The following is a 26,755-nucleotide window of genomic DNA, read 5'->3' on the forward strand; positions in this document are numbered from 1 at the left end:
ACTGGGGTCACGGCCGTCCCATCCGTCTCGCCTTCCCTCGGGTCACCCGCTCTACTCCTTCCGGCGTCGTCTTCGTCCTCCTTTCGGCTCCTGCACTCGCCTCCCGCACTGCTTACTCTGCGCCTCTTTCCAGTTGTTACCGCATCCACGTCACCTTCTTCTCCGATGTCCGCATGTTCCTCTTCCTCTCGTCCATCTTCTTCACTCATCGCTCCGGCAACCACTTCCAGGTCAGAACGGAGCTGGCTGCTAGAGCTCGTCCCTCTAGTGCCCCCGGGGCACCTCTCGCCATTATCTGCGATGCTTCTGCTAAACCTCTCAACCAGGCATTGACGTTCGACCCTGCAGACACGGGCCAACGGGACAAAGTCAGCCGGTCCCTGAAAATGGCCAGGGATGTGACGGACCTGAAAGGAGAGGACTGTTTTTTTTTTTTTTGTAAACTCTTTATTCGTGCGGAGAAGGACTGTTAGGCCAGGAACCAACGCAAGATGCGAGCATTTGCCACAGCCACACCAAGGGGGCATGATCCTTCAACAACACAAAAGAGCAGCCCAGCAGGTAATACCGACATGCCTTCATGGCCCATTTGATGTCCAGACACTCTTTCTCAATGGCGTGATACCGAGATTCTCTGGGGAGCAGTTTCCGACTGAGGTACACTACCGGATGAAAGGCCCCCTCATGTCCAGGCTGGGAGGGAACAGCGCCTAGACCACTGTCCGAGGCGTCTCTCTGGAGAACCAACTGTTTCGAAAAGTCAGGACAGGCCAACACTGGCTAGTCACATAGAGCCTTCTTCAAGCTGTCAAAGCTCTCCTGGTGTACAGGCAACCACTCCTATACACGCGTGGAATGTTTTTTTGGTAGGAGTCCGGTTAGAGAGGTCACCTTTCCGAGAAACTGGGTATGAACCGCCAATAGTATCCTATTAGCCCTAGGAAGGACCTGACCTCTTTCTTGGTCATGGGAGGTGGCAGTTCTTTGATCGCCTTTACCTTGTGCACCTGAGGCCGATGGCAGACTTCTTGTATGTGATACCCCAGGAATCGGATAGAGTTGGTGGCCAACAGGCATTTCTCGGGATTCGCTGTCAGGCCGGTCTGTTGGAGGGTAAGCAACACCACTTCCAGGTGTGGTAAGTGGAGCTCCCAGGATGAACTGAAGACCAATATATCATCCAGGTACGCTGCCGCATAAGCCTGATGTTTCCTGAGTATCAGATCCGTCAGGCATTGAAAGGTTGCAGGGGTTCCATGTAACACAAACAAGAGTACCCAGAACTAATATAGTCCAGTTGGGGTTGAAAAGGCGGTTTTCTATTTGGCGGAAGGATCTGCCAATAGCCCTTAGTGAGGTCCAGTGTGGGAGTAAAGGAAGCAGACCCCTGGTTCTCGATTATCTCGTCTATTCTGGGCATTGGGTAAGTGTTGAATTGTGACACTTCATTTAGTTTGCGGAAGTCAATATAGAAACGGATGGACCCATTGGGTTTTGGAACTAGCACCACCGGAAAGGACCGCGGACTGCAGGATGGTTCTATGGTGCCCCCCTCTAAATATCGGTTTGCAAAGGCTATTGAAAAGACTGTCTCACTTTCAGAAGTTGCAATGAAAAGTTGTGTTTCTCAGCCTGGTACAGTTTTTCGCAAACTCTCATTACCTCTTATGTGGGAAGAGGCCAAGAATTGAAGGTGAGAGTGAGACTTCTCTAGTATACTCGTATGTGCATACACTAGACACACGAGTGGGATTTGAGTGTCCCCTCCAGCATTAGCCCCTGGCATGTCTAAATTTGCCATTGTCTGAGTGTGCAGTCCACAAAGCCATGCCGTTGCGTAAAAAAGCCAGTTTAGGGGGTGCCTAGGAGGAAGGGGGGAGTACTGAGACATCAGTGAGGGCTTCCACTGTGACACCCTTGAACGGATGTAGATGATGTGTAGGGGTTTTTCTTTTATTCAGCCTTCTGTCCTCAGTGGACAGGGGCACCCATGCACCAACAAGGCACACATTTGGGGGAGTCATACCACACCCAGACACAATCCCTCCTCCCTACCCCCAACCTCTTACCCTGGTAATCGACAACAATTTCATTGACCCAATATCAACATTCGATTAATTAAGAACATTGGGTTGAACTTAAATCAACACAGTTGTGTAAAGCCCAGTACGAGGCGCCTGAACCCCAGGCCCCAAGAAAATGATACTGACTGATCCTGTTATGAGTACCCCTTTCTGTACTCTTAAGCACCCGGAATCCACCCCAGCTGTCTCACACACTATACTCGGTGCATCACAATGGATAGTTGATGTGATATTCTTCAAGCCACGTTCCTCAACCATAAAGCGCCCTGAAACCAATTGGTATTGGTGTTTACTTTTCTGACTCAGATTGCTTATTGAGAGAATTCTTTAAAGTGAATATGTGACAATCTAGGATATTGTTTTGTACAAGCCACAATACAAATGTAAATACCTATAAATGAACTGTATGCCTTCAGCTATTAGGAAAGCAAAAATGAAGCCCGTTTTTCTTGTAATCCTAAAGTGTGCTGGAAGCAGATTTTAATAGGATCAAGACACTTGATGATGCACAAATGATGAATATTCACAGAAACCCGATTTCCACACATCATTTGTGTGCTATATAGTTTTATCAGTAAAACTGTATCTCTGTGCAAATTTAGCGTCCATCTCAATTGAAAATGTGCTGTCAGTAAATGACAATGCACTACCACACAATGTTTTAATTTATATTAAAAAATCTTCCCTTCTCATGTCCTTTAAAGTTAGGTGGGTCGCAAAAGTTTGTTGTTCTTATAAGTGGGTTGTGATTCCAAAAAGTTTGGGTACCACTGGCCTAAAGTCTTGTTTTCACTTGTCCCTTTAGTGTTCCCACAATAAGTGCTGCAGTCCACTAGTAACATTTAACTTACAGGCCCTGGGTACACAAAGTCCTATATACTAGGGACCTATTGGTAAGCTAAATATAGCAATCCTACATGTTTTTAGTAGTCAGAGCATATACACTGGGCACTGAACAGGAGTGCCCCCGTGATGAAGGTCATTACACCAGCAATAAAAAGTAGAAAAAGTGTGGAGGTGTGACAATGCAAAAAGGGCACTTCTTTACAATGGTACACCAATTATCCTGCATCCTAAGTTTAAAAAGTAGGTTAGAGTATAGATTTTCTAGTCTCAATGTGAACACTGGGCTTGTGGCAAAACTGTACTTATGTGTAAGGTATGTGAAGATGGAATTCACCTGCTAAAAGTAAAATCAGCCCCATCCCACAATTTGTAGGTGTGCCATAGAGATCATTTTAGTTGTGTCGCCGGCCTGATGTAATGCAAAAAAAGTCCTAAATAAAAAAACACACAAATGTATTCATAGAGCCTTTGGTTAGCATTCTTTATCCAAAGGTCAGTTCAACAGTAATTCACTTTTTGCTTCCACCCATAACATCATAGGGCTGAGGGTGAGCAGACTTCTGCAAATGGCTCTTTTGCTCTGTGACTGATGGCATTTTTCCTGATTGCATGTGCACATCCACCTAAAAAATGTGCTCCACATGTCAGCGGTTGGGCCAATACGTTACTTTGCCAATGTTTTTTTCTTTCAGTTTTTCCTTTTTTCCAAAGCCAACAGGTCTGCCTTTAGCAGGCTGGTGCAATGGTTATTTTTTACTACAAGCATTTCTCAAAAAAGAAACAAAACAAGCCAACTTCTTCTACATTTAGGAGTTTGCTAGGTTTTCCTTTATTTTTTTTATTTTTATGACATATGCTTGCAATAAAAAATAACCATTGTACCAGTTTGCTAAAGGTAGGTCTGTTGGCTTTACCAATGCCTGTTTTTGTTTGTGGCAGTATTTTTGACTTTTTGGGCAGGCTTGAGGCGCTTGTAGTTTAAGCAAATACCTTATACTTTTGGTATCATGAGTGGGGTTTTTTTCTCCAAAAGGGGATCCAGGGAGAACAAAGCAAACGCAAGGAGATGATGGACGGAGCTCTGAAACTTTTCAGACACTCGCCGCCAGTCACAGACCTGGGTTAAATCCATCACCGTTCTTTAGCTCACTTTGCCACCCCAGTTCAGACCTAGCCATATGCAAATCAGTCTTGACCCTGTTCTTTATTGGAACAGTCTATCCCGAACTGACAAGTCAGGTCTTGTGGGCAATCGATGTCTGATGGGTTGCCCTGCTCATTTCAGATGGGATAGGAGCAGAGCTATATCTTCTTGTTCATTCATATGGGCATGTGTCTCCAAATCCTCAGCACTTGGACCCATCTAATTTGAAGATGAAAAGTTATCACTGTTACTTGTACAGGGGAGCTTCAGTAAAGAGCAACACAGAAGGTGAGCTGTACATAGAAGTTTAGAACTTGTGTCTGATACATAAGATGTTTGCTTCACAGCAGGTCCCGATATTCTAGTAAGGATTCCTCACACCCAAAGGCCAGCACATTTGCTTATTGACAGATTCAAGTGACCCCATAACCACATGTCACCAAGGATGCAGTGCTGCTTTTAGGTGATTTGAGTAATTATCTGATTATTCTGGTAGCAGTAGTCCAATACTCAATTGAAGTACTACACCTGAACACAAACAAGGTAATCACAGGACTAGGTGTACGGTGACAGAGAAGGAGACAGAGAGTTCCGATACGATATTCTCACAAAGAAGAATGGGGGGAAAATAACTCTTACTATAACTAAAGAGTACTAATAAATATAACAAGCAGTCCTTCTCAAGTCTTCTGGTACTTTCTTCTGTCAGAATTTGAAGTTTTTTGCTCTCGCCGTCCGGTAATACCAAAATACCGGGGAAACAAACATGGACACAAATAAAGGAAGGGAGAAAAAAAACAGAAAACTCTGTGAGGGTGCCGTTTAACTGTCAGGCGTTTTTATCAGTGAAGAGGGAGTGAGGGAAAGTGCACCCGACCATCACCAGTGAACTGCTCTATAAGCTTTTAATAAGCGGGGTAGCTCTCTTCATTAGATAAAATAGCATAGGTTTCCGCTGCGTTATCCGGCCCTCCCCTCGCCTCCCCGGTTCCATTTCCGCACATGGCACCTAAGCGGCCCCGTACCTTGTGGAGCCACGACCCTCCTGGGCCGTGGCCGCCTCCTATGCGTTGCAGGAAGAGGTCCGGCTCCCTTCTTTAGTCGTCTGGGTTAGTGCTTCACTTCGCCCGGTTCCTGGTGTCTCCTCGTCTTTCGTGGCAGCGATCTTCACTCCTCCGAGTCCTGGCTCAACGAAGAATGTCTTGATGTCCTGAGCTCTACTGGGGAGATCCTGCCTCCAGGTTTCAAATCCCCACTGTGGACGACAAGGAAGCGTCTCCTCTTCCGTTTTGAAGGTATATGGATCATCTGACCCGCTCACATGACCGGCAACCACAGAAGACCGAGGAGTCTTAAAGGAACAGTACTGACCCAGGGTACTAGACGGAGTCTGAAAGTAGAGGAGAGGATAGGGAGTCAGGTAAGAGGGCAACTGTTAGTGTTCTAAGGTGCGTTCCTGACCTGGCTCCTCGTCACATACCCCCACCCCAGCCTGTTCCTGATGGGGGAACAGGGAGATACGTGGGAGAAAGTCTGCATTCCTGTTTTCAGAACCCTTCCGATGACGGACCTCAAAAGAGAAGAGTTGAAGGGCGAGGAACCCCCGTAACACACGTTGGTTGTTCCCTTTGTTTCTGCTCATCCAAAGGAGCGGGGCATGATCTGTATACAAAATGAAATGCGAACCCTCAAGATAATATCTTAGCTTTTCCACCGCCCACTTGATCGCAAGACATTCTTTTTCCATCACGGGATATTTCTTTTCTCGGGGGAAGAGTTTGTGGCTTAGAAAAAGAATGGGATGTTCGACCCCCTCAGAAGATGTTTGTGACAGAGCAGCCCCCAGCCCATTTTCAGGAGCGTCTGTTTGTAGTAGGAAAGGTCTGGAAAAGTCTGGGGATCGTAATATTGGACGGGATGTGATGATTTTTTTCAGTTCGAGGAAGGCCTGTTTGGTTCCAGTGGGGGGTTAAGGAGGTCTATGGGTTTTGTTTCTTTTTTTAGAAGGTCAGTAAGAGGAGCAGCCAATTCAGAATACTGTGGGATAAATCTGCGATAGTATCCCAGGAGCCCTAAAAAGGCCCGCACCTCCCTCTTTGTGGTGGGGAAAGGGGCCTGGGATATTGCTATGACCTTTACTTGTTGGGGTTCTATGCATCCGTTGCCTAAGAGGAACCCTAGATACCTGGCCTTCCTAAAACCTGCCTTGGATTTGTTGGTGTTGATATGTAACCCCGCTGACTGGAGAGCTTGTAGGACTAGATGACAATGCTGGAGATGTGTCCCCCAGGTGGGGCTGTATATAATGATGTCATCTAAATAAGCTGAGGAATATGCTTGATGTTCCGACAGTACTTTATGCATAAGGCGTTGGAACGTTGCAGGTGCCCCATGTAACCCGAATGGTAATACTGTAAACTCGTACAGTCCCGAAGGTGTCGAAAAGGCTGTGTTTTCTCGGACTTGGGGTTTTAGAGGCACCTGCCGGTACCCTTTTGTAAGATCAAGGGTGGTGATGTACTGTGCCTCCCCGAGTTTTTCTATTAATTCATCCACCTTGGGAAGGGGGTATGAATCACACTTTGAAATGGCATTAACAGCTCTAAAATCTATGCAAAACCGGACAGAACCGTCCAGTTTCGGCACTAGTACAATTGGTGAAGACAATTCGCTTTTGGAAGGCTGTATCACCCCTAAGGGAAGCATGTTTTCAACTTCCTTCTCTATGGTTTCCCTTTGGGCAGCCGGGTTGAGATATGGCTTTTACTTAATGACTTTACCTGGTTGAGTGGGGATAGAGTGTTCTGCCATGGTAGTATGTACGGGCAGGTCAGAGAACAAGGGGGGCAAAGGGGCGTAATGTTTCTTGCAAGGAGTCATTTTGAGCTGCTGTCAGTTCCTGACTAGTTACTAAATGGGTTAGGGTGGTCTCTTGTTCTATTATCAGGTTAACCATGTGTACGTTTTTAGGATTGGGCCCTAACTATTTTTTCAAAAGATTGATGTGATATAGTTGGACTCGTTTTGGGGTGATCTGGACCTTATAGGATGTCAAGCCCACCTTTTGTATGATTTTATAAGGACCCTGCCACCCTGATTTTGTTTTAGTAATGGCGATGGGCATAAGAATTAACACCCAATCGCCTACCTGTAGCTGTCTCCACCTTTATTTCCTTTGTTCCCTTTATTATACTGGATTTGTTGTTTGGTTTGGGATTTTTTCAGATTGGCATCAGCAAAGTCCCTCAATTTTTGTAAGCGGTAACGTACGCTCAGTGTATAATTAAGGAAGGATTTAGTTTCTTCTTTTTCCTGCTCCCATACTTCCTTAGTGATCTCCAACAGGCTACAAGGTTCTCGGCCATATAGCTCGCTTGGGTTTGACTCCTAATCACATATAAGGCCAAAGGGAGTAACATATCCCATTCCTTTCCATCTACACTCAGAAGCCTCTTTAGTGTGAGTTTTAAGGTGACATTGTATCGTTCACACAGGCCGTCAGTCTGAGGGTGGTATACTGATGTTTTGATAGGAGAGATATCGAGGGATTTACAAACTTGGGCCATTATTTTGGACACTAAAGGGGTCCCCTGATCAGAGAGGATCTCACATGGAAACCCAACCCGAGAAAATAACTCCAGGAGTTTATCGCTAATGTTCTGACATAGTAGGTTTGCATAAAGGAAAAGCCTCTGGGTATTGCGTGGCATAATCCACAACAACCAAGGCATAAAGATGTCCCTTTTTGGTTCGTGGAAATGGTCCAATGAGTTTCATACCAATTCTTTCGAAGGGGTTGCCTATGATGGGAAGGGGTTGTAGTGGTACCGCGGGTGGTTTGTAGGGGTTCTTTCTCTGGCAGATTTCGCATTCCCGACAGAACTTGTCAACATGGGAGAAGATACCAGGCCAGTAAAAGTGTCTCAAAAGCATTTCTATGGTTTTGTGTGCGCCCCTGTGACCCGCAAGCAAATGCGAATGATCAAAGACCCTGGGGCACTACGAGCTGGGGTGGATCTCCTTCTTTTGCTATTCTATATAGGAGTTTGTTTTGTACTTGCAAATAAGGGTATACCGGGTTTTGGAGCTGAAGGTTTTGTTTTGCATGATCCCAGGCTGGCTGAAGAGTGGGATCATTTCATTGATTATATCTGAAGCTCCTATCAGAGAGCCATGGAGCTTGTGTGAGAAGGGAGGAATAGGGTCTTTGGAGAGGATGTTTCAGAGTGAAGGTTGTCCTTCAGGAGAGCTAGGAAGGAAGGGCTGTCTATACCTAATATTAACTGTTCTGGTAGAAAGGGTAATACCCCAAGTTTAGCTTTTAAGGCCTTTCTGTTTGGGATGGAGATGGATAAGACTACTAAGGGATAACTTTGCACATCTCCATGCACACACCTGATAGGTACCATTGCTCCATTTGTAATGAGAGAAGGATTTACCAAGGACTGGTGAATGACTGACTGGCGACAGCCAGAATCTAACAAAGCCCGTACCTTCATCCCCCCCACAAGGACACTCACATAATAACTGAGACCCAACTCGTCGGTGTACAACACGGAAGGAGGAATACAGTTTATATCCATTGGTTCCTCTGACGATTTTGTTCGGGGACAGGTTCTGGCTATATGCCCACACTCTCCACAGTCGAAGCATTGAGGGCCTCGGGCAGCAACTGGTTTGGGTCGATATTGACGGGATTTCATGGGTTCTGGGTTGGGTTTAGCCGGCTTTCGGTCCGTTTTTCCTATAGAAGACGAGGGACGTACAGGTTTCTCGGGATCCCCAGATAATGGACGGGGTTGAGCCCTATAAAATGCAGTAGCCATTTCGACCGCTTGTTCGACTGTTAGTCGGTTATGCTGCTTCAACCAATGCTGGATCGGGTCTGGCAAGGCTTCTAGGTACTGCTCTAAATAGATAAGAGACATGATTTCTTCCTTGGTGTTGACCTGCGGTTTCAGCCATTTGTCTGCGGCTGCTTTCAATTTGAAATACAATGTCTTAAGATTGTCTGCAGGGGTTCCTCTTTCTTTTCTAAAACGGACCCTATATGCTTCAGGGTCCATTCCTAGATGGTCCAGTATTATTCCTTTTATTTCTTGATAAGGGGTGTGCGTCGCTCTGCCTGCCTTGCCATAGTGTCCTTAAAAAGCTCTCTGTCGGCATGGGCTGTAGCCATTTGCTTCTCCACAGCCCACTCCAACTTCTCCTGCCCTCATATAAGTTGCTGGATAAGATTCTCCATTTTCCTTGCCTTAGTAGACTTTCAAATCCCACTTCTGACACCACGTGTACGGTGACAGAGAAGGAGACAGAGAGTTCCCATACGATATGCAAATCCTTTTATTTACTTTGTTGCCTTCTCACAAAGAAGAATGGGGGGAAACGAACTCTTACTATAACTAAAGAGTACTAATAAACATAACAAGCAGTCCTTCTCAAGTCCTCTTGTACTTTCTTCCGTAAGACTTTGAAGTGTTTGGTCTCGCCGTCCGGTGATACCAAAATACCGGGGAAACAAACATGGACACAAATAAAGAGAGAGAGAAGAAAAAAAAACTCGGTGAGGGCGCCGTTTAACTGTCAGGCGTTTTTTATCAGGGAAGAGGGAGTGAGGGAGAGACCCGACAGTCACCAGTGAACTGTTCTATACGCTTCTAATATGCGGGGTAGCTCTCTTCATTAGATAAGAGAGCAGAGGTTTCCGCTGCGTTATCCGGCCCTCCCCTTGCCTCCCGGTTCCCTTTCCCCACACGGCACCTAAGCGGCCCGTACCTTGTGGAGCCATGACCCTCCTGGGCCGTGGCCGCCTCCTACGCGTTGTGGGAAGAGGTCCGGCTCCCTTCTTTTGTCGTCTGGGGTTAGTGATTCACTTTGCCCTGTTCCTGGTGTCTTCTCGTCCTTCATAGCAGCGGTCTTCACTCCTCCGAGTCCTGGCTCAGTGAAGAATGTCTCGACGTTGCGTGCTCTACTGGGGAGATCCTGCCTCCAGGTTTCAAATCCCCGATGTGGACGACAAGGAACCGCCTCCTCTTCCGTTTTGAAGGTGAATGGATCATCTGACCCGCTCACATGACCGGCAACCACAGAAGAGCGAGGAGTCTTAAAGGAACAGTACTGATCCAGGGTACTAGACGGAGTCTGAAAGTAGAGGAGAGGTTAGGGAGTCAGGTAAGAGGGCAACTGTTCGTGTTCTAAGGTGGGTTCCTGACCTGGCTCCTCGTCACACTAGGTTAGTGTGTCCTTAGAGACATGGAGTTATCTGGTAACCTTACAGTCACTGTATGAAGTATTTGAGTTGGACTGGATTATGTTAGGTGTACAGGTACTGTATTTATTGTGGCTAGAGCCCGTCTCTTCAATACTTACTTCTGTTGTCAACAGTAAATGCTGTGTGTTCTTTACTCCCATTGCAGCACACAATTTACAAATCTACATTATTTTTATCAGTACTGTTTGAACATCTTTACTCTCTGCAATCTGGTTAAATATAAAGAAAAATCATCATCATGATGTCCCTCATTAGGCTAATTATTTAACAACATGTTTCTGGTGCTCCGATGTGTGGGGGTTATTTTCGTGTGTTATTTATTCTAGTACAGCAATTTTTTCAATGGTTTGTCAAACGAATCCATCTCTGTTCTGATGCAACATTATGCGATTGTATTTGTTTGCACAGTTAGGTATGTGTTATTTGTACCTATCAGCAAAAACTAGAACATTGTTTTCTTTCTGTTCTTGATTATTAGATCAATCATGCATGCTTGGATGTGATTGGAGGTAGGGATGTGCCTGGATCAAAAGTAGCCCTGTGGACAGAACATGGGAAGTCTCGGCAAAAATGGAGACTCAACAAAGATGGCACAATAACATCTTACATTAGCAATGAGCTTGTCCTTGATGTAAAAGGTAAGTGCTAACATGCAGTGGCAAAGCCAATACATCTTGGTTTATGAGCTAATGCAGGCAGCATCAGCACATTAGAGTGAGACACATAGCCAGCAACCAGCAGGAGTGGACAGAGAGGGCGATAGTTGTAATGTAGTTCCTTGTGAAGTTAAATGCAAGCACTCTAGTGGAAGCAGAATGTTACACCCCGAACAACCAATAGCGCTAGGCGAAAGATGGAGGCTCACCTGGCCTGAGCGGGATCTGTAGCATCTCAAGTCAATCACTGAAAAAGGCTGATCAGAGAAACTCAGTGGTTGAAAGTAGTAGACACAAAGCCACCTCTTGGTATAGTATTGGCAATAGGTCTGTTTGATGGTTGTGATGTCAAAATCGAGACCAAAAAGCAAACAAACGTTCTGTGGGTTGCAGTCCTGGATGTCTGTGTAGAGGATTTTTATTCAGAAAACCAGCATTTTGGCAACATACCATTGACAGTGTCTTCATTGTCTTATAGTAGGTCAACTTCGAATGGGTAATGATGTCCCTCTAGTTCCTCAATAAGGGTAATAATAGCTAGCAGATTACTCTTCAAGGATCTGAATATGGTGTCCATGCCATCTTGATTTTTTCATGTTAGTTTATAGTGTACCATATAAATATTTTCCACTGCACTTTAATGATAAATGTGTGAATATGTGTTTATTAGCATACTTGCCCAAATAATGTATTTTCTTTAAACACTTAATTAATACAGATTTATTTTCACTGTCATGTCCTTGAAAATATTTTCATCTACATGGAGATCGTGAAATAAAATGAATGAATTTAAGATTTTACACTTGGAGAATGTGGCAGTCCTTTTGGCCAAAGTGAAGGCGTTTACATATGTACGTACGTACGTATGTTTATATAATTTTTTTTGTACTGAAAAAACTAAAGGTTATAAGGACTTTATAGTTAAGCTCAGATTTCACAGACACAAAACCATAGATTTTAAGCAGTTATAGTTACCGGAGCTAACTATAACTTACTCCCCGCAGAGCACTGCTTTCGACCTCACATATTACATGATTCATGACATGGTTTAGTGACCTCACTGATGACATCTCAAATGACAACGCCAATGACATCATCTAGTCTGTGTAAGTGATTTGTAAATGTTTTTGAGACTTAAGTTATATTCTAAGCTACTGCATAAGTTCAAGTTGCTCTTCTTTTTGTAATACTGAGTGAAACTGTTTCGAACATGTCATCTGAGTGGCTGTGTGACTGTATGGGTGTGTGAGTGACTGTATGGATCTGTCACTGGGTGTGTGAGTGGCTGTATAGGTCTATCTGAAAGAGACTATTAGTCATAGATTCCTTACCTTCGAATTACCCCAGGTGTCAGATTTGATCCGGAGAATTTTTTCTCTAGTAGTAGCCCTGCGCATCGGTCGACTCCGTGTCCGTCGTCGTGACCACAGGGATGACGTCACTGCGAGCTGACGTCAGTTCTTTCTTTTTCCGCGCCAGCCTTCCGCAGATCTGGAAAAAGCTTTCCCCTTGGTCATTTTTTGACTAAACTTTTTGTGACTTTTATCAACTTCGTTTTGAGTCTTCTGACTCCTGGTGCACCAGAGATGTCACATCCACGGACCGGTTTCAAGGGGTGTGAGGCCTGATGTCGGAACCGGCACCAGAAGGCTTTTTTGTGCCACGGTTCATCCCTGGCGTTCCCTACAGGCCTAATTGGCAGCCAGGAGAGGGTGAGGATGTATGGGAGTGGTCTATAGACCCTTTAGCTGACCAGCTTGAGGAACCGGACTGGCAAGTGGAACTGGGTGACGCCAGTGGTCTGGAAACCTCGCCAGACCTTGGCATGCTTTCTCCCCCTACGCTGGCTACGGAGGAGGGAGTGTCTTATGCAGTGGTGTTGCATTGGGCAGCCTAGGCCTTGGGCCTGGAGCTTCCTACGGTGGCAGTCAAGACTAACCTCCTGACAGAGGTACTTCAGCCTGCAGCAGCTTCTTCCGCACCCCTGGTGCCTATTAATCAAGCCCTCACGGACATCCTTTTGGGCACTTGGTCCAAGCCCAGCACAGGGGCCCCTGTGGACAGGATGATTGTCCAACGCCACCGCTCACTCCGGGCGACCCACTTTTCCTCTCCCAACACCCAACCCCTAAGAGCTTGGTGGTCCAAGTCTCATCCTCTAGGGCACAATCCCTACTTCTCCCCCAGATACGGGATCCAAGAAGCTGGACCATCTTGGAAAGAATATGTTTTCTTCCACCAGCTTAGCAATGCGCTCAGTGAATACCACATGGGCTGGTATTCCCATACAGTGTGGGATACGGTGGCACACGTGCTGCCCCAGTGTTCGGAGGAGGCCTGGGCGTTCTCTCTCATGTAGTGGCTGAGGGTAGAGACGCAGCAAAATTGACGATCCGTTGTGGGCTGTATACCGCCTCATGACTACGGAAGGGGTGCCCCACCACATGTGTTCCCATCTGGCCACCGGTTGACGCAATCTGCCCAGCCTTTGCAAGTCAGAGGACTTGTGACCGAGTGACACAGGTATAGGGGCCAGAAGGGGGGCCAGTCTACCCGTAACCCCCCGGCAGCAGCATCCAAGCCCTCCTAGTCTGACATTTCAGGGCCACCAGAGGCCAGTGGGCAGCAAGATTCACCATCACTTCCCCCACTGGCAAACCATCACATCGGACAAGTGGGTTTTGCAAATAGCCCAAAGGGGCTACTCTTCCTTCAAGACTACCCCTCCTTCCATGCCACCAACCTTTCATCGCATGTCGGAGGATCACTTGACCCTTCTCCTCAGGAAGTTGCAGATCTTTTGGCCAAGGGAGCTCTCGAATGGGTCCCTGTGCCAGAAGTAGGTTGTAATTGTTACTCCCACTACTTTTTGGTACCCTAGAAGGACAAAGGCCTCCGTCCTATCTTAGACCTCCGGGCCCTCAACTGCTTCCACCTGAAGGAGAAGTTTAAGATGCTTACGTTGGCTCGGGTCTTGTCTGCCCTCGACCCAGGAGACTGGATGGTAGCGTTGGACTTGCAGGACACATATTTCCAAATCCCTGTTCTGCCAGCCCATAGACGTTACCTACGGTTCAGGGTAGGCCACGAGCATTTTCAGTTCACGGTGCTCCCCTTTGGCCTTACCAGTGCCCCATAGGTGTTCACAAAAGTGATGGAGGTGGTTGCAGCTCATCTGCGCACATCAGGGGTTCCCGTCTTCCCTGATCTCGACGACTGGCTGTTGAAGACAGGCTCACCCCAGGCGGGCTGTTGTCTCCCTCCTCTAGACTACAGTGGTCCTCGTGCATTCACTGGGGTTCACTATTAACGGGCCTGACTCCTTCTCAGAAGCTCCTTTTCATTGAGCGGTTCTGGATACGGCGCAGTTTCAGACTTATCCTCCCGAACAGCGAGTCTGGGCTATTCGGGCTATGATACTGATGTTTCAGCCTCTATCCCGGATTTTGGTAAGAATGACTGATGGTGCTAGGCATCATGGGCTCCTGCATCCTGCTGGTGGATCATGCCAGGTGGCATATGCATGCTCTGCAGTGGGACCTGAAGTTCCAGTGGGCACTGCATCAGGAGAATCTCTCAGACTACGTCCAAATCTCAAAGAGTACTGCACACCAATTGCAGTGGTGGTTGACGAACCAATAGTGGGTCAGGGGGCAGATCCCTCTGCCTACCCCAACCAGAGCTGACAGTGGTGACTGATGTGTCACTCCTGGGATGGGGTGGTCACCTGGGCAAAGCCGAGATCAGAGGACTCTGGTCTCCGGCGGAGTCCGGACTCCACATCAACCTTTTAGAGCGCCGGGCGATTCGGCTGGCACTGAAAGCATTCTTTCCTTCTATCAAAGGAAGAGTAGTGCAGATGTTCACGGACAATACCACCGCCATGTGGTACTGCAACAAACAAGGCGGGGTGGGATTGTGGTATGTTGCCTTTGGACATGGGTGGAACATCAGGTCATGTCCCTGGTAGTTCAACACCTGGTGGGTTCTCTGAATGCAAGGGCAGATGAGCTCAGCCATCAGTGCATGATGGATCACGAATGGCGTCTTCACTCGGAGGTGGTGCAAGGTCTCTTGTGGTGGGAGGAGCCTTGGTTAGATCTGTTAGCCACCGAAGAGAACACTCAATGTCAGCAGTTCTGCACGTGGGAATTTTCAAGGTGGCACTCGGCAACGATTTTGGTCGCAAGTGGAACTGCGGCCTCCTGTATGCTTTTCCGCTGGTACCACTTCTGCCAAGAGTGCTGAAGAAGATCAAAAGTGACTGGGTCCAAGTCATTCTTGTGGCTCCGGACTCGGCATAAAGAGTCTGGTCCCCGAGCTCTTTAGCATGGCCTTCGATCCTCCGATCAGACTGCCCCTTCGAGAGGATCTTCTATCGCAGCAGCAGAGGACAGTCCTCCACCTGAACCTGTCCAGCCTCCACCTCCTTGCGTGGAGATTGAGCGACGACAGTTGACAGCTTTTGACCTTCCTTAAGTCTGTAACGTCATCTTGGCAGGCAGGCGTCCCTCTACTAAAACGGTATACGCCTGTAGATGGAACAAATTTGTGACATTGTGCATTGCAAAGGCTGTGGATCCTCTTTCTGCTCCTCTTTCAGTGTTTCTCCTATTGATTATGTCTTTGGCCCAGCAGGGCTCTGCTCTGGGCACCCTTAAAGGCTATCTTTCAGCCATTTCGGCCTTTCTTTGCCTTCCTGATTAGCCTTCTCTTTTCAAGTCCCCTATTGTAAATAGGTTTCTGAAGGGCATTACACACCTCTTTCCTCCTATTACTATTGTAATGCCCCAGAGGGACTTGAATCTGGTCTTAACTTACTTTGTGTGCTACATAATTGTCCTCTCAGACTCTTGACTTTAAAGACTGCTTTTCTGGTTGCCATCACCTCTGCTCACAAGGTGAGTGAGCTTCAGGCTCTATCTTCTAAACCTCCTTTCCTTGCTTTCCATCCTGACAAGGTTGTCCTTCGAACTAGACCATCTTTTCTTCCCAAAGTGGTTACCTCTTTCTACATAGGACAGACCACCACTTTGCCCTCATTCTTACCGTCCCACATCTTTCTAAGGAGGAGAGACTCCACCGTCTGGATCCAAAACGTGCGTCATCATTTTATCTGGATTGCACAAAACAATTTCGGGTGCACGATCAACTCTTTGTTAGCTGTGTGGGCGCCAAGAAAGATAAGGCCGTGCAAAAACGGACCATCTCTTGATGGGTCATTCTTTGCATTAAGATCTGTTACTCCTTGAGGAAAAAGGAGCATCCAGTAGGATTGCATGACCATTCCACCAGGGCGACTGCAGCTACTACTGATTTAGGATGTGGAGTACCCCTCAGTGATATCTGCCAGGCAGCCCCGTGGGCATCACTGCACACGTTCACTAAATATTACCTGGATAGCCAAGTCCTGAGAGACAGCTTCTCTGCCCATTCAGTTCTCCAGGACTTTTTGGTGTGAAGTTTGTTTGCAAACCCACCTCCAGAGTTGGTATTGCTGGGGTATCTATTCTAAGGTAAGGAATCTATAACTAATAGTCTCTTGCAGATGAACAAGTTACTTACCTTTTGTAACGATATATCTGTAAGAGACATATATTAGTTATAGATTCCTTACCGCCCCACCCATCCTCCCCGTAACAATATATCGGTAAGAGACATATATTAGTTATAGATTCCTTACTGCCCCACCCATCCTCCCCATTCTGCAAACTGACTTCTAGAGTAAGGGACACCCTTTCAGGGCCCTAGTTTTGTGCATCAGTGGTCAGTGTCTTCTATGGCGCTGCGCTTCTGGCATGGAATATAGTTTTAAAGAACTGACGTCAGCGGCCAGGGGCGGCATCTAAGTCGATACTGCGACGGCAATCCGGCGATCACGACGAAGAACACGGAGTCGATCGGCGCCACCTACAGACGCGTAGGGGTACTGCTGAGAAACAATTCTCCGGATCCAGTCCTGGGCGCGATTCGAAGGTAAGGAATCTATAACTAATAAATGTCTGTTACAGATATATCGTTACTGAAAGTAAGTAACTTGTTAGTTACTTCACCGGCACCCCCAACTCCCTACGGCATGTGTCTCTCTGTAAGATAAGTGTTTGAATCTTCCTCTAGGCGTTATGTTACTTCAGCAACATGTGTCTGTGTGTAACAGCAGACCTTGACTCTCTGTCTGCGCAGCCTGTGTGGGCTGTTGTGTTACCAGCACTAACCCTCGACCAACCGGTGTCTGAGTAAGGTTAACACTTGACTCCCCTATCACAGTGACAGTGGTTCTTCACTAGCAGTCACTGCTCCTCTAACAGGTGTCTACCTCTGGGGGCTGAGGTACTTCAGCAGCACTCTCAGCTCCCCTAGAGGTTTCCCATGAAAACAGTGTTTGTATCTCCCCCCCAGGTTGTGTTGCTGCAGCAGTTTCTCTTTAGGTACTATGCTGTTTCATCTGAAGCCTCAGACCCCTGCAGAAGATGTCACTGATGGAGCAACACTTAACTGTTACTCCTCAGAGCATTGTTACTTCAGCAGCACTCCTAGCCCATCTATCAGGAGTCACGTCAGCTATTGCTCCTTATATCTCTCTACTGCTCTTCCAGTCTCTCATCCCTTCCTTACCCACTCCCTCCCTCGCTTCCTCTCACTCGCCCCTTCACCACTCACTTCTTTACCCCTTCCTGCTTTCCTCCTTTCATCCATTTTCTACCTTACATACTCTTTCCCACTTATTCATTGTACTCTTTGTGTGCCTTTGTGAAAGTATTCATGTTAATTGCAGTGCATGACGGGCACTGCGATTAACATGAATACTTTCACAAAGGCACACAATCTGACACACAGCTGCCCTCCTATTAACAAAAGGGATGCAGCATGTCTAGAAGCACGACGTGTGCTTTCAGAATCATGCAAAAGCACACGTCGTGCTTCTGGACTTGCTTAATTCCTTATGTTAATAGAGGACTGCTTAGGGGTAGATTGTATGCCTTTGTGAAAGTATTCATGTTAATTGCAGAGCATGACGGGTGATGTGATTAACATGAATACTTTACAAAGACACGATCCACTCTGCAGCCGCGCTCTGTTAACATAAGGAATGCAGCCACTTGCTGCGGTACGTGTGCCCCTCCTGAACCACACAGGCTGCAGTGTAAGAGGGACACTTACCTGGTGCTTGTGTTCTCCTCTTCCACTGTGGTCTCTACCTCCGCCCAAGATCCTGCAACAAAAAATTACAGTTTTTCGCGCTGCTCATGTTTTACGTCTTTCGTGGGATGTGATGTGTGTGCGGTCTTCACACAAGATACTGCACGCTCGGGAGAGCAAAGGTGCATGCGCGCACACTTGCCAGGAAACTGTGCTCCTGACCTATTTTGCCTTGGATGGGTGCCCATCTGGGTCGTAAGCTGGACATCCCTCTTTGCAGGGGTAAACAGGAATCGGCTGGGCTGGAATTCTCTCATGCAGCAACCTTACAGTGTCAGCAACATGCTCCTCTCCTTTAAACTAGGAGCAATGTTGTATATAAAATAACAACGCCTAGTGCTGCAATGCCGAAGCCCCAGTAAGGCTGCTATTGTTTATCCTATTGTGATAGCTTTGTCGCCTAACGGACAACAATTTATAACGATAACAGCATTTGTGCTAATAAACTTCATCATTCATACATAATATTCAAAGTGCCGTGATAATGTGCCTACAAAGTGGAAATGTAAGCAATGCAGTTTCAGGGAATATTATCCTGCATAGACACTTGAGCAAATATATGTCAGAGTTCACTGTGTAAAAAAGACGGCTACTTAAAAAACATGATGGTGTTCCTAAGTGGGCCTACCCTAACCATGTGAAAGAAGGCTACTTAAAAAACACGATGGTGTTCCTGAGTGGACCTACCCTAACCACGTGCCACCGACTCCTTATATGTGAGATGGTAAAAGGGTATGCTAAAATGTATGGTAAAACACTTCAATAAAAACCTAAAAGTATTATGCTACTTCAAACCAAGAGCATAGTGAAAGCCTAAGTGTTAGAATATTAAAATTGAGCAGTCATTTAAAAAAAAAGGTAATTCTTTAAAAGCAATTTAGCATATAAACAACAGACAAATAAAAAGTTTTCCACAACTCGAAACTGTCAGAATGTTTACATGATCCGAGAGGTAGACAGAGCATCGCTGTTCCCAGCAACCGCAGTCGATGTTCCCAGAGGCACCCAGTTGAGTAGATCTAAAGAGGAAATGTGTTCCAACCCATCCCCCTTGGTAGCCACCGAAGGAGGAACAGCCAGTGCGGAATCCGCATTAAGCGAGCCAAGATCCAAATCGCCAAGGCCTGAAGCATCCCATGAGGGCTCTTAAAATACGTTCAGAAGTAACAGCAAGTGCAAAGGACACCAGTACGAGTGAGCCTGTTAGAGGGCCCACCATCAGTTCTAAGTCCAAAGGTTAAACCTGTTGCATTACTAAGATTATGTCCAGGACACACTTGAAAGTGCACAGCAGAATGCAAGCTGCACGTAGTGCAGCCATACATGCTGATGGAAAACTCATTGAGTTCCTGAGACAAGGGTGCACCAAAACACTGTATCATGCAATTACAACACCGGAGTACACATGATAGTACCAGTTCAATTTAGTCTCATGATGGGACATCCATTGTGGAGCTGAAAAAATAAAAGCACTCTCTTGACATTCAGGAACAGGACCAACAGAAGACCTCCAAAAGCGCTTCCAAGCACAGAGTGTAAGAATGATGGATTAACTCAAGAGACTGCCTGGAAGATACTAACCAACCCAGAGCCAGTTGATTTGAACAAGTGAGCTATTCCCGCATTACTAGTCTAGACATGCTAAAAATGCAGGGGAAAATTAGTGCAGATTAGTGACTGTATCTCAGAAGAAGACCTTGCACCTTGGAGATTAAACGTCTTCTTTGCAGATGTTAAGGCCACATCCTTCGGGAACAATAAGGCTTTCAGACGAATCAAAGCATCAAAGTGCACATTCGAAAGCTTTATCGAAGACCAATGTATTGCCTTCCTAACTGTGCGGGTAGGTGGAAACAGTACTTGTGTGCAACAGGTCAATACTGTAAAAACCGTCCCCAGATAGGCAATGCCCGGCTTCCTGCCACAGCAGCTCCAATCATCAAATAACTCCCATTTGAGAGCAGTCTGAGAGCAGGACGGATCACAGCAGCTGGAGAACCCTCAGATAGTAGGATACATTTGCCAATGCCGCATTCCACGCCATTCCAAGAGAAAATTCCCCACCAACCAAGGAATGCCCTAAAGTTCTCTGAGTCAATGCCGCTAAGTAAAACTTCAATCTGACCATCCCTACAGCAGTATCTAAAAGGTAATATCCATGACTCTACCTACCTGATAGTGTTGTAAACAGTATTGGGTGTAAAATATTGAAACTGGCAGAGAAATAGGAGCGGATTAGCCAATCCACAGAAGGTGTTTCTGCAACAGCAAATGGTAGTTTCTCCAACCGCTCTACGTGAAAACAAAACATTTCATCATAGGTAGTCGTGCCTTCAAACATATCAACCAGATTAAAAACAGTGGAATACTCTAGATCTTCCAGCATTTCATGCACTGTTTCAATGTCCCAATCATCAGAGACAGTACTAGGTTTGATAATGTCATTCGATGAAAAGCGAACTACATAAAGTATTTATGAAAGTTCAGTTGGACCAAATGTATTATACAATACCCTATCCAAAATAATTCTGTCAGGAACCAGAACAGGAGAAATATTCCCCAGTGAAAGGTCTCTTCACACTTTGTGTGATGTTAAAAGCAAGATCGCCAGTTGCACAGCTGAGCGTTCTAATAGGTGATGTCTATTCAGTAGCAGGAAAAAGACTGTCACAAAACCATTCCAAAGGACGAGGAAAAGTAACAAAATTGGAATCAACAGGTATAACCATGGAGGTTCAAAGTACGTCTACCATGTAGCAATAGTGGTGGTGGGTCTGATGAATTCGAAGAGTAGTCATCATGAAGGTTAGCGAAGTTGCCTGAGGCTATTCGATCTATTTTTGGCAGCTCTGGAGGTTGTGGAGAATTGGTAGTTGACTTGAATTGTGGGACATTGATGTAAACACTATCCGTGTTAGGTTCTGTGTTTCCATACAAGTTGATTGTAAGGTAGTTGTTGATGTATCAGGTAGAAGTGCCACTCCATCATGAGCTATCCCGAGCTGGGGATAGGAAGCTTTATCATTGGTCAAAGCTTCCAATGGGACTTCTTGCAGGGTAGTGAGAGGAAAAGCCTGCTAGGCATACTGTGTAGAATGAGCCACATAATGGGGTTTGATGAGATCTATTGTCACAAATCTCTTGTTTATACAGCCGGCAAGTGGTGGTAAAAGCATAGTTCTTATACCTTCTACAGCTCAGGCAGGTGCAGGCTCTCTGTAAGAAGGTCAAAATCCTTTTTTGTCCACGATCTACTCCTGGACTAGTTCACCAATCTTAGGGATCCAACCAGGAGTTTCTGGTGCTTCCTTCACTTCAACAGTGGCGGTACATTTTACTTGGATATTATTCTGTGCATCCCGGAAGCTGTTCAGTTCCTGTAAAACATCCAAACGTTCATTGATGTCAAATGATGTTTCAACAGCCACTGTACTGGGATTATCGAGGTCTGGTACCCACATCGCAGTGGCCAAACCCAAGGAGTCATGAGCAAGAGTCCACTGCAACCAGGATGTGTATCTAAGCCCCATCTGATTGTCTGCAGTCCAGATAAGTAAAAGCCAGAGACTTGTTTGAGATCAATAGAGGTGTCTGTGGTGGATGTGCTACAGATGAACCCTTCATCTGTTGGCAGATGTTGCATTTAAGAACAAGGTCCCTAGTATGTTGATATAGACCTGGCCACCAATAGCGTTGCTGCAATAGTGAAATTTTAGCTGTCACCCTTGTGTATGCAGATGCTAGACTCTCACGTGCTGCTAGTATTAAATCTATCCAGCAATTTGAATTTGGTATTACTCTATCCCTTACACCAGGATTATGAGCAATTGGTATGTTTTGCGCTCTTAACGGATAGGAGTACATTGCTGGAAAGTCTTTTGAAAAATGTGTCTCATCACGTGTAGTGTTGATAACCGTCATAATGTCTCTATCTATCCTTGTACTGAAAAGAGTAACTGCAGCGACTGCAACAGTTTGCACTGTTGCTTTTGCAGCTTTGCCAGCCATGAAATTCCCTAAAACGGGTATTACTACTCTTTGATGACTAAAGGTGTGAATCAGCTTAGTCACTTGTCCCCAAAGTGTTTTGTACCCTTTGGAATCTCTGAATCCATTCTGGCTCCAGTAGTGTGGATACTCATTATAAGACTGGACACAATAATACGAATTGAACCCTAGTGTGGATGTGGGTAATCCGAGATCCATATTCTCAAGTGCCAGAATTAGATCTCCAGATTCTGCTAGCTGCCCTGTGCAATCACCTAGTAACTCTGTGCAGGTTTTTTCAGGGTGGAATTCACAATCCTGCATTCCACCCTTAACAGCGGCGCACACTGCTAAGTATTGATGTTTTGTCCCTACGGCAGGCTGTGCAGAACAGTCAGTGATGATGATGATGTAATCATACTGATCAAGAGGCATGACTTCATTAGGCAGAGGGCATTTATTTTCGTACTGTGTTATGCTTGTGTTTGTAGTGTAGAATCAAATCTGTTGTCTGCATCTGTTGATTTACAAAAGGGGGTGGTGATGAACAGAGTGTCTGAATTGAGCAGACCACTCTTACCCAGTCCAAAGATCAGGGCTTGATCCATCACCGTTATTTATCTCACTGCCCCATCCCAGCTCAGAACCTGGCAATATGCAAATCAGTCTGTCCCTGGCCCAGTGCATCATGGGAACAGGGCAGACTAAACTACCAAGCCAATTCTTTACCAGAAAGGAGACAAGCTACCGGGGACCGGTTTCTGGCATTTCAGCCTCTTCGGCCCGGCTTGCTTGAATCCTGATGGAGCAGTGAGAAAGGGACTCATGTCTGAGTATACCCTGCCACACCTATAGTGGCCAAAATCGATTTACAAAAGGGGGTGGTGATGAACAGAGTGTCTGAATTGAGCAGACCACTCTTACCCAGTCCAAAGATCAGGGCTTGATCCATCACCGTTATTTATCTCACTGCCCCATCCCAGCTCAGAACCTGGCAATATGCAAATCAGTCTGTCCCTGGCCCAGTGCATCATGGGAACAGGGCAGACTAAACTACCAAGCCAATTCTTTACCAGAAAGGAGACAAGCTACCGGGGACCGGTATCTGGCATTTCAGCCTCTTCGGCCCGGCTTGCTTGAATCCTGATGGAGCAGTGAGAAAGGGACTCATGTCTGAGTATACCCTGCCACACCTATAGTGGCCAAAATCGATTTACAAAAGGGGGTGGTGATGAACAGAGTGTCTGAATTGAGCAGACCACTCTTACCCAGTCCAAAGATCAGGGCTTGATCCATCACCGTTATTTATCTCACTGCCCCATCCCAGCTCAGAACCTGGCAATATGCAAATCAGTCTGTCCCTGGCCCAGTGCATCATGGGAACAGGGCAGACTAAACTACCAAGCCAATTCTTTACCAGAAAGGAGACAAGCTACCGGGGACCGGTTTCTGGCATTTCAGCCTCTTCGGCCCGGCTTGCTTGAATCCTGATGGAGCAGTGAGAAAGGGACTCATGTCTGAGTATACCCTGCCACACCTGTAGTGGCCAAAATCGATTTACAAAAGGGGGTGGTGATGAACAGAGTGTCTGAATTGAGCAGACCACTCTTACCCAGTCCAAAGATCAGGGCTTGATCCATCACCGTTATTTATCTCACTGCCCCATCCCAGCTCAGAACCTGGCAATATGCAAATCAGTCTGTCCCTGGCCCAGTGCATCATGGGAACAGGGCAGACTAAACTACCAAGCCAATTCTTTACCAGAAAGGAGACAAGCTACCGGGGACCGGTTTCTGGCATTTCAGCCTCTTCGGCCCGGCTTGCTTGAATCCTGATGGAGCAGTGAGAAAGGGACTCATGTCTGAGTATACCCTGCCACACCTATAGTGGCCAAAATCGATTTACAAAAGGGGGTGGTGATGAACAGAGTGTCTGAATTGAGCAGACCACTCTTACCCAGTCCAAAGATCAGGGCTTGATCCATCACCGTTATTTATCTCACTGCCCCATCCCAGCTCAGAACCTGGCAATATGCAAATCAGTCTGTCCCTGGCCCAGTGCATCATGGGAACAGGGCAGACTAAACTACCAAGCCAATTCTTTACCAGAAAGGAGACAAGCTACCGGGGACCGGTTTCTGGCATTTCAGCCTCTTCGGCCCGGCTTGCTTGAATCCTGATGGAGCAGTGAGAAAGGGACTCATGTCTGAGTATACCCTGCCACACCTATAGTGGCCAAAATCGATTTACAAAAGGGGGTGGTGATGAACAGAGTGTCTGAATTGAGCAGACCACTCTTACCCAGTCCAAAGATCAGGGCTTGATCCATCACCGTTATTTATCTCACTGCCCCATCCCAGCTCAGAACCTGGCAATATGCAAATCAGTCTGTCCCTGGCCCAGTGCATCATGGGAACAGGGCAGACTAAACTACCAAGCCAATTCTTTACCAGAAAGGAGACAAGCTACCGGGGACCGGTTTCTGGCATTTCAGCCTCTTCGGCCCGGCTTGGATTGTCCCAGTGTAAGAATTGGCTTCTGTAGTTTGGTTTGTCCTGTTCCCATCATGCACTGGGACAGGAACAGACTAATTTGCATACAGCCAGGTTCTGAAACTGGGATGGTGCAGTGAGCTAAAAAACGGTGTTGGATCTAGCCCTGATCTTTTGACTGGGTGAGAGCTTTCTGCTTAATTCAGAGACTCTGTCCCTCACCACCCCTTTTTGTAAATATGTCTGCATCTGTTGGCAGTGAGAGAGTTGGCCCACTGTATCCATCTTGGATGTTATGTTTTGTGTTTGGAACACTGGCTTTTGTGACAGCCTTTAAGGCCGGCACCCGAGTCACAACAATAATGAGTCTCACTACAGCAGTCTGTACCGCTGTCAGGATCTTTTCTGTCGGTGCAAAATGCATCTCAGCATTAGTGTACAAATGAGATTTATATGCAATTGGTACAGTGTTACCTTTGTTAAATTTAACATGGATATAGCCTGATGCACCCGCAATTATATGGATCACCAGGTTTGTAGTGTTTACATGTGTGTAAATGTTTTGAAGCTGGCATATCCGTTTGTACTGAACGTAAAATGTGTGTTTGTTCAGTTGTCCAGTGTGTGCTTGAAAAGACTGGATGAGGATCTCCCGGCGGTCCGCTGCGGCAGAAAGCAGTGCAGCTATCGGCTCAGCTGGGAGGACTAAAGGAACTCAGGCAGCGGCCATGACAGTGCGCCGGAGCCCTCCCTGAAAAGCAGTAAGGAGAGGCTTGGGTGCGTGGGGATCGTGAGCTGTATTCTCCACGCCCCCCCCCCCCCAGCCACTGCTTTGAGCAACAGGGTGATAATGCGTGCCCCCCCTTCCTTCCCCTGCAATATCGGTATTCTGGGGCAGAGGATTACGGTGCACAATCAATACCCCCCCAAAACATACAAAACTATTTGACTGGTTGAGGCCTGTGTGATGGCCCCCACAGTGATCGGCCTGGTTGACTTAGAGAAAGCGACGACAGCGACCTCCAGAGAGAAGAGATTCAGACCCAGCCCCCTCCTCAGCCCTGTGACTCTGCGGCCCCTGGTGTTGGAGTCATAGGGGGACTGGAGACCTTTCCCCCGCTCTGATGGCAACCATGGAGAAGTCAAAAACGACAGGCACGAGGGGCCCCAAAATGGTCCAGACAAACAAACTTGATCGCTATTCTTTTTCCAAGGAGACGCTCCAAGATACAAATTCCAAAGTTAAAACCGCAAGTGAACTTGAGGGGGAGGGCCAAGACCTAACGCTGAAAGATGTGATGGAGGCAATTGCCGGGGTCAAGGCCTCACTGGAGCACAAAATGGACACCATGTCGATCAAGATTAATCTTATCCGGGCGGATTTCACAAAGCTTAAAGAGAAGGTGAAGCAGGTGGACCTCACCACGACAAGCCTGGTGGAAGATGTTTCGTAAGTACAAAGTGATGTCCGCAACCTACATACCTTCCGTAAGTTCACCGAGCAGAAGCTTGATGACTTCGAAGGGCGTCTCCGGAGGAATAACCTACGCATACTAGGAGTGCCGGAAAAAGCGGAGGGTCAGTCACCAGACCTCTTCGTGGAGGATCTAATCACGAACCACCTACAACCCCAAGGCCTCAGTAAATTCTTTGCTAATAGAGAGAGAGAATAGAGTCCCGGGACACCGTCCCTAACCGGGGGTCCCTCCTCGCCCCATGCTAGCGAGAGTGCTGAATTTCAGAGACAGGGACGTGATCCTCCAGAATGCGAGGGCGGCCCCCCGCTCCGACAACGCTGTGATAACACTATTTCCGGACTCCCCGGTAACAGTGCAGAGACAGAGGAGATCTTTCCTGACTGTCAAGACAAAACTAAGGGACAGAGGGTTCAAGTATGCCATGTTGTTCCCAGTACGCCTTCAGGTGGAGGCGAGGGGATGGGCATGGTTTTTTGAGCAACCAGAGGTGGCTGCCAACTGGCTAGAGAGCTAAACGGAGCAGGACTATCGCCTTGATGACCATGGGGCGATTCGGACACGCAGCGGAAAGGGTGACCCACAAATATCATTGAATCTG

The 26,755-nt window shown here is 46.8% G+C and overlaps 1 protein-coding gene across 1 annotated transcript in view; it reads left to right on the forward strand.

The window, feature by feature from the left end:
• Nucleotides 1-26,755, forward strand: part of CRYBG3 (crystallin beta-gamma domain containing 3) — a 1,124,543-nt gene that overhangs the window by 1,052,155 nt on the left and 45,633 nt on the right. Inside the window, exon 19 of the mRNA XM_086936146.1 lies at nucleotides 10,824-10,983. Coding sequence (XP_086792272.1) covers nucleotides 10,824-10,983 — 160 coding nt within the window. The remainder of the gene's footprint in view (nucleotides 1-10,823; nucleotides 10,984-26,755) is intronic.

Source organism: Lissotriton vulgaris, chromosome 8, assembly GCF_964263255.1.
Source record: "Lissotriton vulgaris chromosome 8, aLisVul1.2, whole genome shotgun sequence".
NCBI lineage: Eukaryota > Metazoa > Chordata > Amphibia > Caudata > Salamandridae > Lissotriton > Lissotriton vulgaris.